Genomic DNA, 15647 nt, shown 5'->3' with positions numbered 1-15647 from the left:
GGCTCATTCTAAGCTAACGGAAACACAACAATCGCTCATTTCAGCTGATTATACAATAAAGAAAACATAGTTATGAACAATAAATTACATTTCTGCTAATAGAGCTACCTAAATGCTACACACTGTCCCTTTAAGAAAATACTTAAAAGTAGTATTTGCTAAATTGACTTATGATGCATTGCTATCATACATTGTACATTACTTGAGTAAATGTACTTAGTTACATTCCACCACTTATGTTGCAGTTTTTATATTTTCTTGTGTGTGAAAAGGTAAAGGGATCATTTTCAGGAGCAAACATGAACAAAATAAAACCATCAAGCCAACAAACTGTACAATAAAGACACAAAACTAACAACATTGAAGATGAACCAAAGTTGTGTTCATAATGAGCTTTTTATTTAACAGCACATTTATTAGCACTAAGTACATTTAGCAGAAAAAAAACAGCATTGCATCTATGTCTTGGTACAAAAAAACGAGACGATACAAAAAATACTAATATTGAATTTTTAATACAATTGTGGGTGTATTTTTTTTTTTGAATGCATATTACAAATGTAGCTACAACAATCTACAATAGTTATTCTAGATACAAAAATCTGTCAATCGATGCTTTTCAAGCAGCATTTTGTGAAGAACACAGGTCTGTAATCATAGTGGATATATCTAAACATGTTAAGAAACAATATCTTACAGAGTTTAGTGATCTATACATTATTTATATATTTATAAAATAAAAAATAAAAGAGTGAGAACGGCTTGGTGAAATGATAGGACGGACTATACGATGAGAAAGATGTGCAACATGTGCAACATGGCGGAGTGTGTTTTTGGAGGAGGAGATCTGAGTCGGCTGTAAATAAAAGAAAAGGACTTCTGTATCTGTACAACTGTTAGTGATTATACAGGACAGGCTATGAACACACAAGGTTACAGAGAATAAAAAATATTAGATCCACAGTTTTTATAACGTCCACCTGCTCTCTCGCTCTCTGGCACACACACACACACACACACACACACACACACACACTTGGCACAGCTGACAGTGTCTCCTTTGAGACACACTTCATCGAGATGGGGGGGGTCTTTTTTCACAGGGCACACACATATGTACACACACACACACACATTAATTCGCACAAGATGCACATGTACAAGCATATGCGTACACACACAAGCACAGGAGTGTACAGGACACACACACACACAGACACACACACACATCCATTGCCAATGAGTGATTGGGTGGGTGAGAGCCCTCCCTGCCAGCGGAAAGAGCCCCAAATCATCCCGTAAAAATAAATGTGCCAGCTTAGCTGTAATTCATCACCCTCTTTCCACGGTGACAGCCCGCACCCCCTTCACTCTGCCAACCCATCCCACCCTCCACCCCCCCCCAACCCCCCACTTTCTGTTTAGGAAGCTAAACACAGATGGCCCCAACACCAAGGAAGTGGCATGGCACAGCCACGCCTCTTAATACAGGTGCTGGGAGGCTGTGAGATCTGCCTCCCTCCTTCCACAGAAAATACTCTCCCCCTCCCTATCCCATCCCCCCCACCCCCCCTTCCCCACCCGTTAGTACATCTAACCCTCAACAAATGCAACATCCCGGGTTTGGGCCGCTCTGAGAGTCAACTACAGAAAAAAAAAAACTTGACGTGCCGATGCGGAGACGAAGTACATGCGGTTGGAAGGGCTTCGCTTCCTGCTGTTACAGTTCTAAAGCCCCGATCGCACCGAGATGAAAACACCAATATCAAGGTCTGTTCCTGCCACATCCAGCGGCATCAAAACAGGAAGTCAGTGGTGAAGCAGTAAAGCCCGCCTCTTGCTTGATTTGATTGCCAAGTGTGACACTGACGACGTGAAAAGTTGAGAATACTTTTCATGCAGAGTCTAAAAAACACCTTAAAAAATGCGACGTGTTTCTAGCAACACGTTTTTAGCGACACTTTCTAGTTTCTAGCGACGCGTCTCGGTGTGATCGGCCCTTACTAGGGTAGTGAAGAAGAAAGTTGCTCTGACATAAAAGACCTATAACAATCAGAATGTAACCCTTAAAGTAGCTTGTTGCTACGCTAACTCCTGCGATCCTGCGTGAACGTGGAGTCTCGTGAAAGCCACCACGCCCGGCTCGGGTCGACTTTTTGTTTTTTTGGAGTCTGTCTCGTGGGCGTCGGCGCCGTCAAGTTTTCTTTCAGTTCGACGTCTCAGGCAGCAAGTGGTGATAATGGACAATGAGCTTAAAAAGAAACAGTGCTATAAGTTATATCTTTTCTATACTGTTAATATTTCTATGCTAGTTATTGCAGTAATATCCTTCCATAAGGAAGTAGTTGTCCTACAGCGTTCCAAGGCCACAGAGAGTTCAGAGAGGAAGCGTCCCTCTCTCCCTAGGCAGGGGGTTTGTCTTCTTCTTTTTCTTCTTCATTTGTTTTTCTTCACAAGTGTTTAACCCTTCATGTGGTTACACCTCCATCAAACCTCCACACCCTCAGCTCTGCCTGTCAAGTCGTCCCAATTTCTTAAAAACAAAACGTTATTTTCCAATTTCTTTTCTGTTTGTGCTCAAAAAACGACGGGCTCAAATGTTGATAAGTAGTTAACATAATTATAGTGAATAACAAGTCTGGATAGTGAGAGACTCTGCTGTGCAAGTCTCAAATCGGACACCCTACAGTCCGGAAGGAAGCGCCTCGCTGGGCGCTGCAAAAACAAACAGAAAAAGAAGGGAGGAGGGTGCCATTTGAGGAGCAGCTACAGTCTCTCGTCGCTACATTCTACTGTCCGATGGGAGGCGAGCAGCGCTGCGATTGGCTCTCTCTCTCTCCCCCTCTCGCTCTCTCACACCATGTTGTGGTGGTTGTTCCTCTCGATGATGTCGGACGAAGGCAGCAGCTCCTTCTTGATGGGGGAGGGCGGGGGCGTGGCCGGCTTCACCCTGGGCTTGAACAGGTCCGACACGTAGAACACCTGGGGGAAGAGAGGGAGAGCGAGGTGAGGAAACAGACACGGAGATTAGGGATGCACCCCCCCCCCCACGAAACCTGGTTCTAAATCAGTAAAAACCCGGAGCATCCGGCGATAACGGTTCTGCTATCGGTACTTTAAAAGACACAGAGTGAGCTGTCCTCGCCTCAAACCTCCGAATTAATCGTCTTTTTTTTCTCACAGTATATTTAAAAAGAGTATCGATAGAATCCTAACGATACCCGTCCCGAATGAAGAGTCAGTGGACTAAAGTGTTTCCTGACTAAATTAAAATATGATGGTGTAAACCAAATATGGAGGTGGTTATGTGGAGATGTGTGTGCGTGTGTGTCAGGTTCATGCAAATGACCTCGGGGTTGTCGTTGTAATTTGCATACAGCATGTTGAACCTTATCTGTAGTTGATTTGCGTTTGCCAGACAACTCCCAAGGCAAATTAAATAACCACAATAAGTCTCTTCTTAAGCTGGACTCAAACGTTTTGAATTTCAGAGCTGCACCTTCCTCTGATCCTGGATCAGGTCTGAACAGGGATGATGTGAAGGTGCAGCAGGCGTCTGCAGGTGAGCTGTGAGCTTACTTCATGATGCCGTGACGAGAAACTGCCTCATCACCCACACGCCGCCACACTGTGCAACCACAGACGAGCAACTCTGAGTCACCAGGTAGAAGGAAGTGATCTTACTGTAGCTCACCGGAAACAGACTGCATTTACTGAACCTTTGCTAATCCACGATTACATCATGCCAGTGGGGGGGGGGGATTCTTTTTTACATCGACTCTGAGGTCAGTCTGACTGAAAGAAATCTCTTCCTGAGATCTCGATGACATCATATGTCAAACAGGAAAACGGGCAAGGGGTGGACAGGAAGTGCGACCATGGAAACTGTCCACTGTGAGAGTGGATTACCGTTTCCACTTTCAAGGGTCGGTCATGAGCAACAAATACAACATAACTGGCAGGAGAAGCAGCTTTTCCTTCCGCACGGCCAGTGGAGGGCGAGCAGAGGGAGGAGGGGGGAGGAGGGGGGAGGGAGGGGAGGGAGGAGGAGGCTGCCATTCAACACTAAACCTGGAGAAAGAGATCTCTCATATCTTCTGTACATTTATGAGAAATCCTCACGAATTTACAAATGAAAATTTAGAAAAAGCCCCTGAGATTATAAAGTCAGATATTCTATGCATCTACGGGAGAAACACACGCATATTCAGGCGGCGATGGTCGACTTACAGTCGGGCTACATAACAAAGACGGTCTCATTCTGAGTGTGGGGCTCAACACAAAGACGTTCTCTTCTATTACAGCTCGAAATTTACTGACCATAAACCTGACCTTTGACTGACGGATGACATCACACGTACATAGATACCTCTCATGACACACAGCTGCTTTTCAGAGCTTTTAAAAAGGGCTCTTTGTCTGCACAGCCGCTATCACTATACGGTACATTACAGATGATATAATTAGGGGAGCGCAGAGGGATGTGATGTGACGAGTCATGTCTCTGAGAACAAGCCCTGAGCCGTCATGGGAAACTTTTTTTTGGGGCCTTATTTCCCATCAGGATGCTCAGCGGACCAATTACAGCGGGCCTCTAGGCCGCGCAGACCGACCTCCAACCTATCGCCCCTGAACCCGCCGTGGTGGAAGGCTTATCGCGGCCGCACCACTTCCTGTGCATGGTATACACGAACACACACACACACACACACACATACAAATATAGCCTCTGGGCCTTTCTGTGCTGAGAGATGCAGACTCAGCGCGTGCCTCTAATTGTGCGTTCTTATAACCGCTATTAAAATGTCACGTGTGACACATAGAGCAGCTGAGTCACACAGGAAGCGAGTGGGAAACTTGCAGAAACTAAAAACCCAGCATATTACTCACCAGACCCCCTCAGTAGATCAACGGATAAACTCTTAATTTGTTGGCACGCACATGTAAATAACCATGAACGTGTTCGCAGCCTAACCGCACATCGGTTAAACGCATTCACACCGATGTAGGTCGGAGGATGTAACTCTGAATATATCGACACATTTCTGAGAAATGATCACACGCTTATGTTGTCTTACTGTATACTGTGGAGGCGTATTGGGGGCATTGTAGGAAAATAAAAATAAATATTACAGAGCCGGGGGGAGGGTGCTAACAGTCAGAATTTCTGAGATCAAAGTGGATCAAAGAGGAAAAACCTCATAAATTTACAAGCAGAAAACTTGAATATTCTCTGAGATTAGAAAGTCACTCTTTGGCAGAAATAAAAACATGTGACTTTTTAATCTTTTCCTCATATGTTTTGTCCTGGTAAGTTTGATTGTTATTTCTTGTAGATCTTTGAACTCAGAATACGTAATGTAAAAAAGTATTTTTTCTCTCTAACACACCGTCCTAATATACTGCATGTGCATAAGTGTTAAATGGTGCCGTTGTACATAGAATTACACATTTAGACACTTTTGTTGTGTGTGTGAAGCGATAAAAAGAAGACTTCCTGCTTCTACACAAGTTCACCGACCCCTCAGACGCTGCCTCAGTGTTCGACACCCTGAGAATGTCCTTGTGTGTTTGAATGGGAGCGATAGCATCCTCTGGCCCTCTCCTCCTCGAACGCCTGACAATGAACCCACTAAAAACAATAAATTTAAAAAACCGCTGCAAAAGCTTTCTCTCCGCCAGCTGCTTCCTGCTGGATTCGGTCCTAGTGACCTGTTTTATTGCCACACACGTGGAGAGAAGTGGGTCACCGAGTCTGATAGGAAGTGCCAGGTAGGACAGACGGACCACGTCCTGTTGTGGTTACCCGATTCTCTGGATTGCAGCACTGCAGACAAAGTCTGGACGGTACATATTCTTCTAAAATGCATCAGACTCAGACGCCACCCGTCATCCAGTGTGAGGACAGACAGAGAGGTTTGAAGCAGCAATTAACTAGTCACGACAGATGAATTAGCTCATTCCTGCTCCAGGTTTGTATTGTTCACTTACTGGCACTCAATTAGATTTAAAAGGTAACTGTAGCCCCGGGGAAGCTCGAACAGCTGAGACAAAAGAGTAAAGGAACAAGACAATTCTCCACGGTCCATTACTCAAATATATTTGGGAAGGAAGACACTTTTCTACAAGGACGCAGAACTCATCACGTGATATTTACAACAATTGTTCACAGTCGCACACTTGGGACTGACGTGCAAATCCACTGATTCACCCAAAGTGTTCTTTTGTTCTTCAGACATTTGGAGACTTTCCATGCATCGGGATAGATTCAAGGACCGCATTACCCAGGCTGCCATGGGGCTCTATCAACCGTTTCTGCTTGATGAAAACATGTTAAGAGAATGAGTGGCTACAGACAACGATCCAACCAATGAGATACAGGCGGAACCTTTGTCATGTTGTCACACTCGCCGTGTTTCCAGTCAATTGTCAAGTGAACTTCAGGCCATTTAGAGTCAAACAGACCATAAAGCAGGGGATGCTTTAGGGCGGGGCTACACGGTGATTGACAGGTCTCTACCAGAGACGTATACGCCGTCCCTACGTCACTGCTCCTCAGTCCAAATATGGTCACTTCCTGTTCACTGGTTGCAAAAAGTCAAGATGCTGACGGCCAAAAACGCCGAAGTCGAGGCTTCAAAACATCAGTCCACAAACTAACGGGTGACGTCACGACGACTACGTCCACTTCTTATATACAGACTTTGTCACCAGTCCACAAACTAACGGGTGACGTCACGACGACTACGTCCACTTCTTATATACAGACTTTGTCACGGGGGCAGTCTGCCAGCAAACAGAGTGGAAGAAGAAGAAGTAGAGGTCGCAAACCAGAAACAAAACAAGTCGCCTAAGCAAGATCTACGAGAGAAAAACTGGAGAGCGGTCTTCGTGAATTTGTTTCAATTGGGCAAGTTTTTATCGTTCTGTCATGTCAGCTGATATTGGCCGTGTTTCATGCTGTGTGGCGACGAAATGAATATAAATATACAACTGTTATGTACATTTAGAAGAATAGCGACCGCACACTAGTCGACTTAAGATCTGAGGGCGTTCACACTCTGGTACTTTCGTACCTCCTCTGTCTGTCCGTGCCTCCACTCGTCTCTGCCGTCAGGTCCTTTCTGCTCCGCTGCTCGTTGAGCGAGGCTCGAACAGCCGAGCCAAAGCGTTCACAGATGTGTGCGTTCCGACCAAGACTGGGCGAATCACAATGGGCGTCAAGGATTGTAAAACCAACCTCAGCCGCCTCGATCGGCAGGGGTTTTGGAAATGAGTGCGCGTGCGTACGTTTACACACACACACATATATGTGTGAGTGTGTGTGTGTGTGTGAGAGTGTGTTGAGTGCCTCTCTGAGGGTTGTGGAATAGCCCAGTTGGATTAAACCCCCGCTCATCCCGAGCCAAGACGTAGAGAAGGCTCCTCTCTCCCGTCACTTCCCTCCCTTCGCTGCTGATGCCAGATCTGCCCATCCAGAGGTCAACCTCATACGTTGAGTATTTTTCTGACATTTCTTTTCCACCTCCCTGTCAGAGGCGATGTCGTCTCAGCAGGAGCTTCGCCCAGTTGGAGGAGCGCTGATTTTGCACAGTCTATTCTTCGTGTGTGTGTGTGTGTGTGTGTGTGTGCATTTTAGCTGTGCCAAGGTCTGCCCAGGCGCCACTACTAAGGTCTTGCTGAAGTTTTATGAATCTGATCCTTTCCACGCTCACGATCTGGCTCGCGTAGGAAGCTAAAGGTTGTGTGTGTGTGTGTGTGTGTGTGTGTGTGTGTGTGTGTGTGTGTGTCTTTCCATACGTTTCCCAGAGGCAGCAGAGTTTAAACGGGGGCCTGCTGTGCTGATAGAACCAGAGCCGCCAAATAAAAAATAAAAAAACCAAATAATTAACAGCCTCATTCCTGTTTCAAAGCCTGATGTTCGCGCTCTCTCTCTCTCTTTTTCTTTTTTGCACTCCCTCTTTTTTGTTTCGAGACCCCGATTTCAATTTTCAAGTTTCACTGTGAGGCCCTAACTTCCGTTTCACTGCGCTATCACTCACGACGCATGTTCATACAGTTTTCATCATGTTGGCGTTGTGTGTGTTTGTTTTTGCGTGACGCGAGTGCACTCACTATGCAGTAGGCCACCAGGGCGCCCTGCACGAAGCCCACCAGGACGTCGGTCGGGTGGTGCTTGTGGTCGGAGACGCGCGACAGGCCGGTGTAGAAGGCCATCATCAGCAGGGTGAACTGGAGCAGCGGGCGGAGCAGACGAGCGCCGCGCCACGAAAACCTGGACTGGAGGTAGAACTGTGGAGACGGGGGAGAGAGAGGGAGGGAGGGATAGAGAGGGAGGGAGAGAGGGGGAGAGAGAGAGAGAGAGAGAGAGAGAGAGAGCGAGAGAGAGAGAGAGGGAGAGAGAGAGCGAGAGAGGGAGAGAGGGAGAGAGAGAGCGAGAGAGCGAGAGAGCGAGAGAGAGAGCGAGAGAGCGAGAGAGAGAGCGAGAGAGGGAGAGAGAGAGGGAGAGAGAGCGAGAGAGAGAGAGAGAGAGAGAGAGAGAGCGAGAGAGAGCGAGAGAGAGAGCGAGAGAGAGAGCGAGAGAGAGAGAGAGAGAGAGAGAGAGAGAGAGAGAGAGAGAGAGAGAGAGAGAGGGCGGGCGTTACTTATTTTCATCCATACGACATGAATGAAATGTGCATGTGTTATCGTGTTCAATGCAAATAATGTAAAATATGTAGAAAACTCACACACAGAGCCGGCTGAACACCTGCTGCGTGTATCGGTGTGTGTGTGTGTGTGTGTGTGTGTGTGTGTGTGTGTGTGTGTGTGTGTGTGTGTGTGTGTGTGTGTGCTATTACGGTCTGAGAGGTCTAGACTGAATCAAAGTGGGCCAGACCCGCAAAGAAACACAATCTCTTCCACAACACACACACTGGGACCCGGACATGACTGATTCATGGTTCAACATCCCAGCTGTAAAAACAGCACCACCACAGAGACAACACACACACACACACACACTGTTGGGATGAACTCTCGACCCTCTATTAGAGTAAATAGAAAAGACAAAGCGGATGCGCTCCGCCTGCAGCCCCCCCCGATAAAGACTGAGAAGAGTCAAAACAGGAAAGTCCAAGGCCGCTTTCACAAGTGCAAATACACATGCACCGCCTCTCCTTTCGTACTCAGACATCCTGTGTGTCTGCGCACCACTCGTACCCTCGACTTCCTGTCTCTCAGAGACGAGAGGAGCTGGGAGGGGCCGGCCCTCAGCCAAGGTCTACCCAGGCCCGGACCTCCAGACTTGGGTCTTGTAATCAGCTCACAATACCTCCAGAGAGCCTCCCTGTAGGTGTGGACGGAAAGCTCCTTCGAGCTTCCTCTACGATACTCGTGTCATTGTTTGTCTCCTTGAGGAAGCAGAGGAAGCGATCCCTCCCATCCCATTCCACCCTCTCTCCTCCCCGCCGGGGATGTTTAGACTTCGTGCTTCCTCCGCCGCGGTTCTCAGGTAGCGGGTAGAGGACGGCTGATAAGCACTTTTGTCTGTGACGTTCTGCAGCCCTTCACACGACGTCCTTAACCTCTCGGTTTTAAAGCGAGCTCTGGTGGAGGGTGGTTGTAGGAGAAAGGGAGCGAGAACGCTGAGCCAAGAAGGAGGAGTTACAGTAATCTGATTGGCCTGATCTGACTGGAGGTCAGTGAGTAAACCCAAATAACCCGTCCAACCCTGATTCAGAGGGTGAATGACCTTTTTAACATCTCAGAATGCATCTCTCAATCCAACTCATGACTGAAATACACGCAGCCATTTGCCTTTCTGGCCCTTGCCGTCCTACAATAATGTGTTGTGTCTTAAATAGTGACATCTGAGCAAAAACAACAATGAACCGCAAGAACAACAAAAAAGGAGTCCTAGCAGATTCCCATGACAAACATATTGTTGTCTATTAAAACAAACAACCAACACGCTATCGGGCTCGTTTCTACCCACAGAAGGAAAACACCAGGCCCGCTTTGCTACCGGATCTCATGTGTCAGACGTAACAGAAGCTCAGCAGCGAGGCACGAGACGCGGCGTCGTCTGTGCCGCTTATCTGTGTGCCGTCTCAGAAAGCCTCGACTCACCACATCAGTCACAGACGCAGCACTCAAGACGCGCTTGGCAGGAAATGAACTGCTTCACAATCAAAGCGTTAGGAGAGTGTTCGGAGAGTGTTAGGAGAGTGTTAGGAGAGTGTTAGGAGAGTGTTAGGAGAGTGTTAGGAGAGTGTTAGGAGGTTTAAGGACCGTTTGAGGACCGAAGAAAGAGAGCATCCATGTTTTGTCCTTTTAGTCCTGCACGGTCGAACGGTCGATTCATTGAAAGACGAATAATTAACAATACCGATGGGGGGGGTTCTGCGAGTATGCGAGTCAAAAACATGATGTCACATGACTAGTTTACAGCTGGCGAAAACATAACAATTCCACGGATTCCTTTTCCAAAACATCAACTACAAACATGTACAAACTCTCCTCTCTGCCTCTGTTTCGGTTCCACAGCCTGCACCGGCCTCCTCTGGCTGAGGTCCTGAGCTCGCCACAGCTGGAACGCTGGCTCTCTGGCTAGTGTGTCACTCTGTGGTCTGGATACGTCCGTTCCCTCTCTTGCTTTGTATTCGTCTCTTTTTCTTGGTGTGACCGGAGTGCATTGGTTCACCCAGAGGCCGGGAAATACCCGCGGCAAGCTCTCACTGCAGGACAACGCACCAGAACTTCACCCGTCAGTCCGCCGTGAGAACCGGGACCACCTTGAAACCAGCCAGACCCAAAACATTGACACTCCTAGTCCCTCTCTTCAGAGGAAGGAGATGATTGGGGAGCTGTGAGCTGCCAATCGTCTGTGTGTGTGTAATTAGATTGTTTGAAGCATGAAATTCCTCTCGGGTGCGAAGCCCCACCCGACACCCCACAACAGGTGGAGTGAGAGGGCGAGATTGAGGGAAATGGGAGAGGACAGGAAGTGCACACACACAGCTGCTCTTAAGAAAACAGGTGGAGTGATTCCATCCAATCTCTCGGAGGAGTAAAAAGGAGAATAAAACTCTTCATAAAAAGCGGATCCCGCTCTCTCCCATGACTCCCTCTACAATCTGTAAACCATTGTTTCTGTGGCTCTCGCCGTGTGTGTGCTTGCATGAATGTGAGTGTGTTGTGAGGTGTGTGCAAGAGGCTTTAATAGCTACTTACAGCCAGGTAGAGCATGGTAAACATTGAAAAAGAGGCATGTCCTGAGAAGAAGGATTTCCTGTGGAATAAAGATGATCCTCAGTTAGTTTTTCAATTGAAGTGATATATTTCTAACACAACATAAATACCGTGTGTTGTGTACGGCGTTGGTGCTCACCTGGCCTCCTGTACATCGCTCTCTTCGCCAGTGCAGGTGTAGTTGGTGATGTATCCCAGTGAACAGTTGATGGTGGAGAAATCCGGCTTACACACATCTAAGAAGTGGGGCCTCATGCGGCCCACCGACACCTTGGCGATGTCGGTGAATGACTGGCTGACGGCACATCCGAAGAGAAACACGCCCATCTGCAAGAGCGCGCAGATCAATGGTTAGATATAATACCGCTGCAGCTGTCTGTGATTGATCGTTAGCTGAGCCCCGTCCTATGAACTCTCTCTTGCTACGCCTGTCACGTTGCATACGCAGTTGAAAAAGTGTCAGATGTACCTCCCAAAACAATGAGTCATTTCTGAAATGATGAAAGAAGCAGGCTTCTCATTTCTTGCCTGCGACCGTTGTGTTTGTGGCTAAAGTGGCAGCTAAACAGATTTTACCAGCTGCAACTAGCCAGCTAATGAAGCTAACGTTAGCTGCACAAATTGGTTGGTTATTTTTGTCCCTTCCTTATACTTTTGCTCTTGTATTTTTGTTTTTAATACGATTAAAAGTAAATAATATCCCCATCCAAACTCTTTACATACAGTATCCCTCTCACAGCCGCGTTCATATTGACTCAACATGTGGAATAATCAAAAGCCGGTAATGTCGTGTTGCGGTTGCACAGCTACGATTGGACAATCGCTGCTCCGGGGAGAAGTGAAGCAGTCAATGTATGTATGCAATAATCTGAACAGGTATGAAAGCACGCTGATGGAGCGCTGACCTGCTTGTAGAGAGCTGCCACATACGGATTCCCGACGAAAGACTTGGTTCCTTCGCGTAGTTGGTGAATCCTGAAGCATTCTCCAATCACAATCTAAAAGAAATTGAGTGTTTCTTTGAGATAAACAGACAACACTGATCACAAATAGGAGACACATTCTAGCTGTGTGATGCCACTGGATCCTACAGTCTCACAGTAGGTTTAGATGCAGAGAAGCATGCAGCAAAAAAAATGATAACTTCTGAGCGTTTATCATGCAGGAAATCTAATTTATTTCCAGACTGAAGTCAGACTGAGTCGAAAGGATGTGTGAAGGACAGACAGGAGAGACGGAATGAGTTCCACACAAAGACAAACAATGAGCATGGCCTGCCTTTCCCTCAGGCAGTGTTGATGTGATTAATGGGTGGTGATGCTGTGCTCCATGATATGATGGGGCCTTTTTGTATGTGGGACATGAAGGATAATGAGACAGAGAATGAAACGGGTAAACGGAAAACATGAGAACAAAGACTCCAGACTGGGTGAAAACATCTCAGTCAGACTGACCTGACTTTGATGTAAGGAGGGTTTCTAACAGGGCGAACGGTCTGCTTTAAGGCTTAAGTCCAGTGGGCCTAACGTTGAACCCTGTGGTATTCCAGCCATAAGGTTTTAAGTAGTGCTCTGAATGCAAATGACGCATTAAGGATTTAAATGTGCGCACATATTGCAAGTTAATAATACACGATGTTTGTGTGTTTACATGTATTGTTAGGCCCTGATAAACACACCTATCCTGCCTGTTGGGTGGTCAGCTGGCCGGCTCACAGCCAGAAGAAACAAACATGGTGGTGTGTATAAGTGTGTGTGTGTGTGTGTCTCTTTGCTATTGTCAATGAATTGTTTTTGATCTGAGCTTAAGATTAGAACCACAGGAGGCCGATACACGACAGAGAAGTTTATTTGGGTTGTCGGCATTTGCATTCAAGCCTCTCCTCTGCTTCTCTATCGGCCCGTCTTGGTTTATTGCTGTTTGTCTGGTTTATTCTAAGCGCAGACAGGGTCTGTCATGGATACGACAGAGGGCTCAATAGTCGGCCTGATGGGAGTTTATTTGGATCGGCGATGCTCATTGAGTTCCATCTCGCGATTGCTAACTCGTTTCTCACAGAAGAAAAAAGATACGTCTGAGCAGCAGGGCCGTTGGGATTTCCCTTGCAGCAAAGATAAACAAGAGTCCCCCCCCCCCTTGACTGGAATCTGCTACCAGAGCATGCACAGTGTGTGTGCGCGTTGTGTGCACGTAGGTGAGGTGTGCCTATGTGTGTGCACCTTAAAAGGCACAGTGTCGGCATTGCAGTAGACGACGGCACTAATGAAAGACAGCTGTGTGTGTGTGTGACACGCCAGCTTTGCCCACACGTGAACATGTGAGGGAACTAACTAGCTCGGTCTCCTGGTTCCAATAAGCAGAAGAGCTGAGCTTGTACGCGTGTGTGTGTGTGTGTGTGTGCCCACCAAGCTGATGGCGAGGAGGCGGCGGCCAAGCAACGTCTGAGTCTGGGGGGCTGTAAACATCATCTCGCCTGAGCACGTGGCACCAATTGACATACTCATACCGCAGCACTCATTCTAACATGTTTCCATGTTCCCCCCCCCCACACACACACACACACACACCCCACCCCCGCCCTCCTTACTCTTATTTGCTGGCACTACACTGGAGCTGTTCCCACTCTGGGGGAGCCAGGAGTCAAGTCATAGGAATGAGGAGCGAGCTGCGACACATTCACCCAAAGTAATGTGCAGAGCAGAAGGAGACGAGTGGGAGGTCTGAGAATGGACCGGGAGGCCGTAAAACGTCTGCCGACGATTGGCACGCATGCGTCAGCACATGCACACAAATGTCGCTTTGGGTTGGAAGGGGGGGGGGGGAGGAATAAAACAGGCCATCACAAATGGCTCTGATGGCTCAAAGACTAAAAAACATCACAGAATGAAAAGGGTAGGACAGATGGAGCACATTCATTGCAGAAGATTGGAGTATTTTAGAAACCGCTGCATGATAAGAAATCACTCAAACTTTGTTTTTATTAAAAGGGGCTGTGTTAGTGAGGATAACTTATTGGGGTGAAGAGTTAAAAAAAACAAGTGGCTTTAAATTGGAGTAAAAGCAGCATACAAAGGGAGGTGTAAGAAAGTGGACTTACAGAGAAGATGGCAATAAGAATGCCGACACCACAGAGCACGGCGTCGCTAATGGTGTCTCCCACTTTTCGGGGGAAGCGGATGGACTCGTCCGAACAGTAAAACCCGCGCTGGTACGGCTTTATGGTGCTAGTCTCAATGATCAGGAAAGGCAGGCTAGCTACAGAGGACACAAGGAAAAAAATAGAAGAGGGGAGCGGAGAGAGAGAGAGAGAGAGAGAGAGAGAGAGAGAGAGAGAGAGAGAGAGAGAGAGAGAGAGAGAGAGGAAAGAAGAAAGAAAGCAAAAAAGGTCAGTGACACGGACATAAACAGAGGGGAGCACAAGGAGCACGCTGGCACCAGGGGGTCATGGGATACGGCAGAAGTGGGTGTGGCTTGAGGGTGTCACGTCGGGTCAGCTTAGAGCAAAGGAGTCGGTTTCCAAAATCAGATGCATAAACTGGCACCAAGAATAACAAATTTTGCCTTCAGACTTTTCTGAGCTCCTTTCACAGCCACCATCATGAACCGTCAGCCATCCCTGTTCCTGCCTTCAGAGATCCCCCCTCACCCCCAAGGCCTGGTGCTCTTTGTGTGCGCGGGGGTGGGGGGGGGGGGGGACTTACAGACACCGCCGGCAGTGTCAACCCGACAGCAGTGAGCACCGAGGAGGAGACGGTGCTCCTCTTGTAGGGGTGTCTCAGGCTGGAGTCGCTGCAGTAGAGACCCCTCTGGTACGGACGAATAGAGGAGCGGTGCAGAACCAGGCTGGGCAGCATAGCTACACACACACACACACACACACGCATGAATGCATGTGTGAACCTACGCACACAATCACATACGTAAGGCCGACTCACAGACGCACCTAATACAGGCAATCATACAGTTAACTCCACTTACCTGCAAGCTGGAGAAAGAACATGACATTAAAACACACTTTAAAAGCCTTCACGTGTGTGTGTGTGTGTGTGTGTGTGTGTGTGTGTCATGCTAACACTAAATCAGGCCGTTTGCTTAGCAAACAGCCTCCTGCTGCTGCTGTTGACAGCAAGCTATGGAGACCTGAGGTTTATTCTTCAGCATCAGGAGACCCCCGTCCTCCTGAGCAAATTCAGCTGTTGTCTTTTGTTCAATCGTTTCTTACGCTGCACTGTTTGGTTCTATTTTAACTTGTTTGTCTTTTGGCGCTGAAGTGGAAATCTTTAAAATATTAACATAACGTTTTATAAAGTGTTTCTTTTTGCACTTTGTCTGTTGATGTTTTATGTAAAGTGCTTTAAATTGCCTTGTCGCTGAGATGTGCTGCATAAATAAACCTGCCTTAGCTTAGCACAGAC

At 47.4% G+C, this 15647-nt stretch overlaps 1 protein-coding gene across 1 annotated transcript; it reads right to left on the bottom strand.

The window, feature by feature from the left end:
- Window positions 1-1584: 1584 nt before the first annotated feature.
- Window positions 1585-15101, bottom strand: plpp3 (phospholipid phosphatase 3). Its single transcript, XM_079266829.1, has 6 exons — window positions 14934-15101; window positions 12138-12230; window positions 11372-11559; window positions 11215-11272; window positions 8116-8292; window positions 1585-2982 (listed from the first exon to the last, which is right to left on the bottom strand). The coding sequence occupies exons 1-6, from the start codon at window positions 15084-15086 to the stop codon at window positions 2854-2856; spliced, it is 798 nt and encodes a 265-aa protein (XP_079122955.1). The 5' UTR covers window positions 15087-15101; the 3' UTR covers window positions 1585-2853.
- Window positions 15102-15647: the final 546 nt, after the last annotated feature.

The sequence above is a fragment of the Melanostigma gelatinosum genome (genome assembly GCF_949748355.1).
Source record: "Melanostigma gelatinosum genome assembly, chromosome: 4".
Lineage (NCBI taxonomy): Eukaryota > Metazoa > Chordata > Actinopteri > Perciformes > Zoarcidae > Melanostigma > Melanostigma gelatinosum.
Note: the sequence above shows the minus strand (reverse complement) of the source record. Positions and strands in the feature narration are given on the sequence as shown.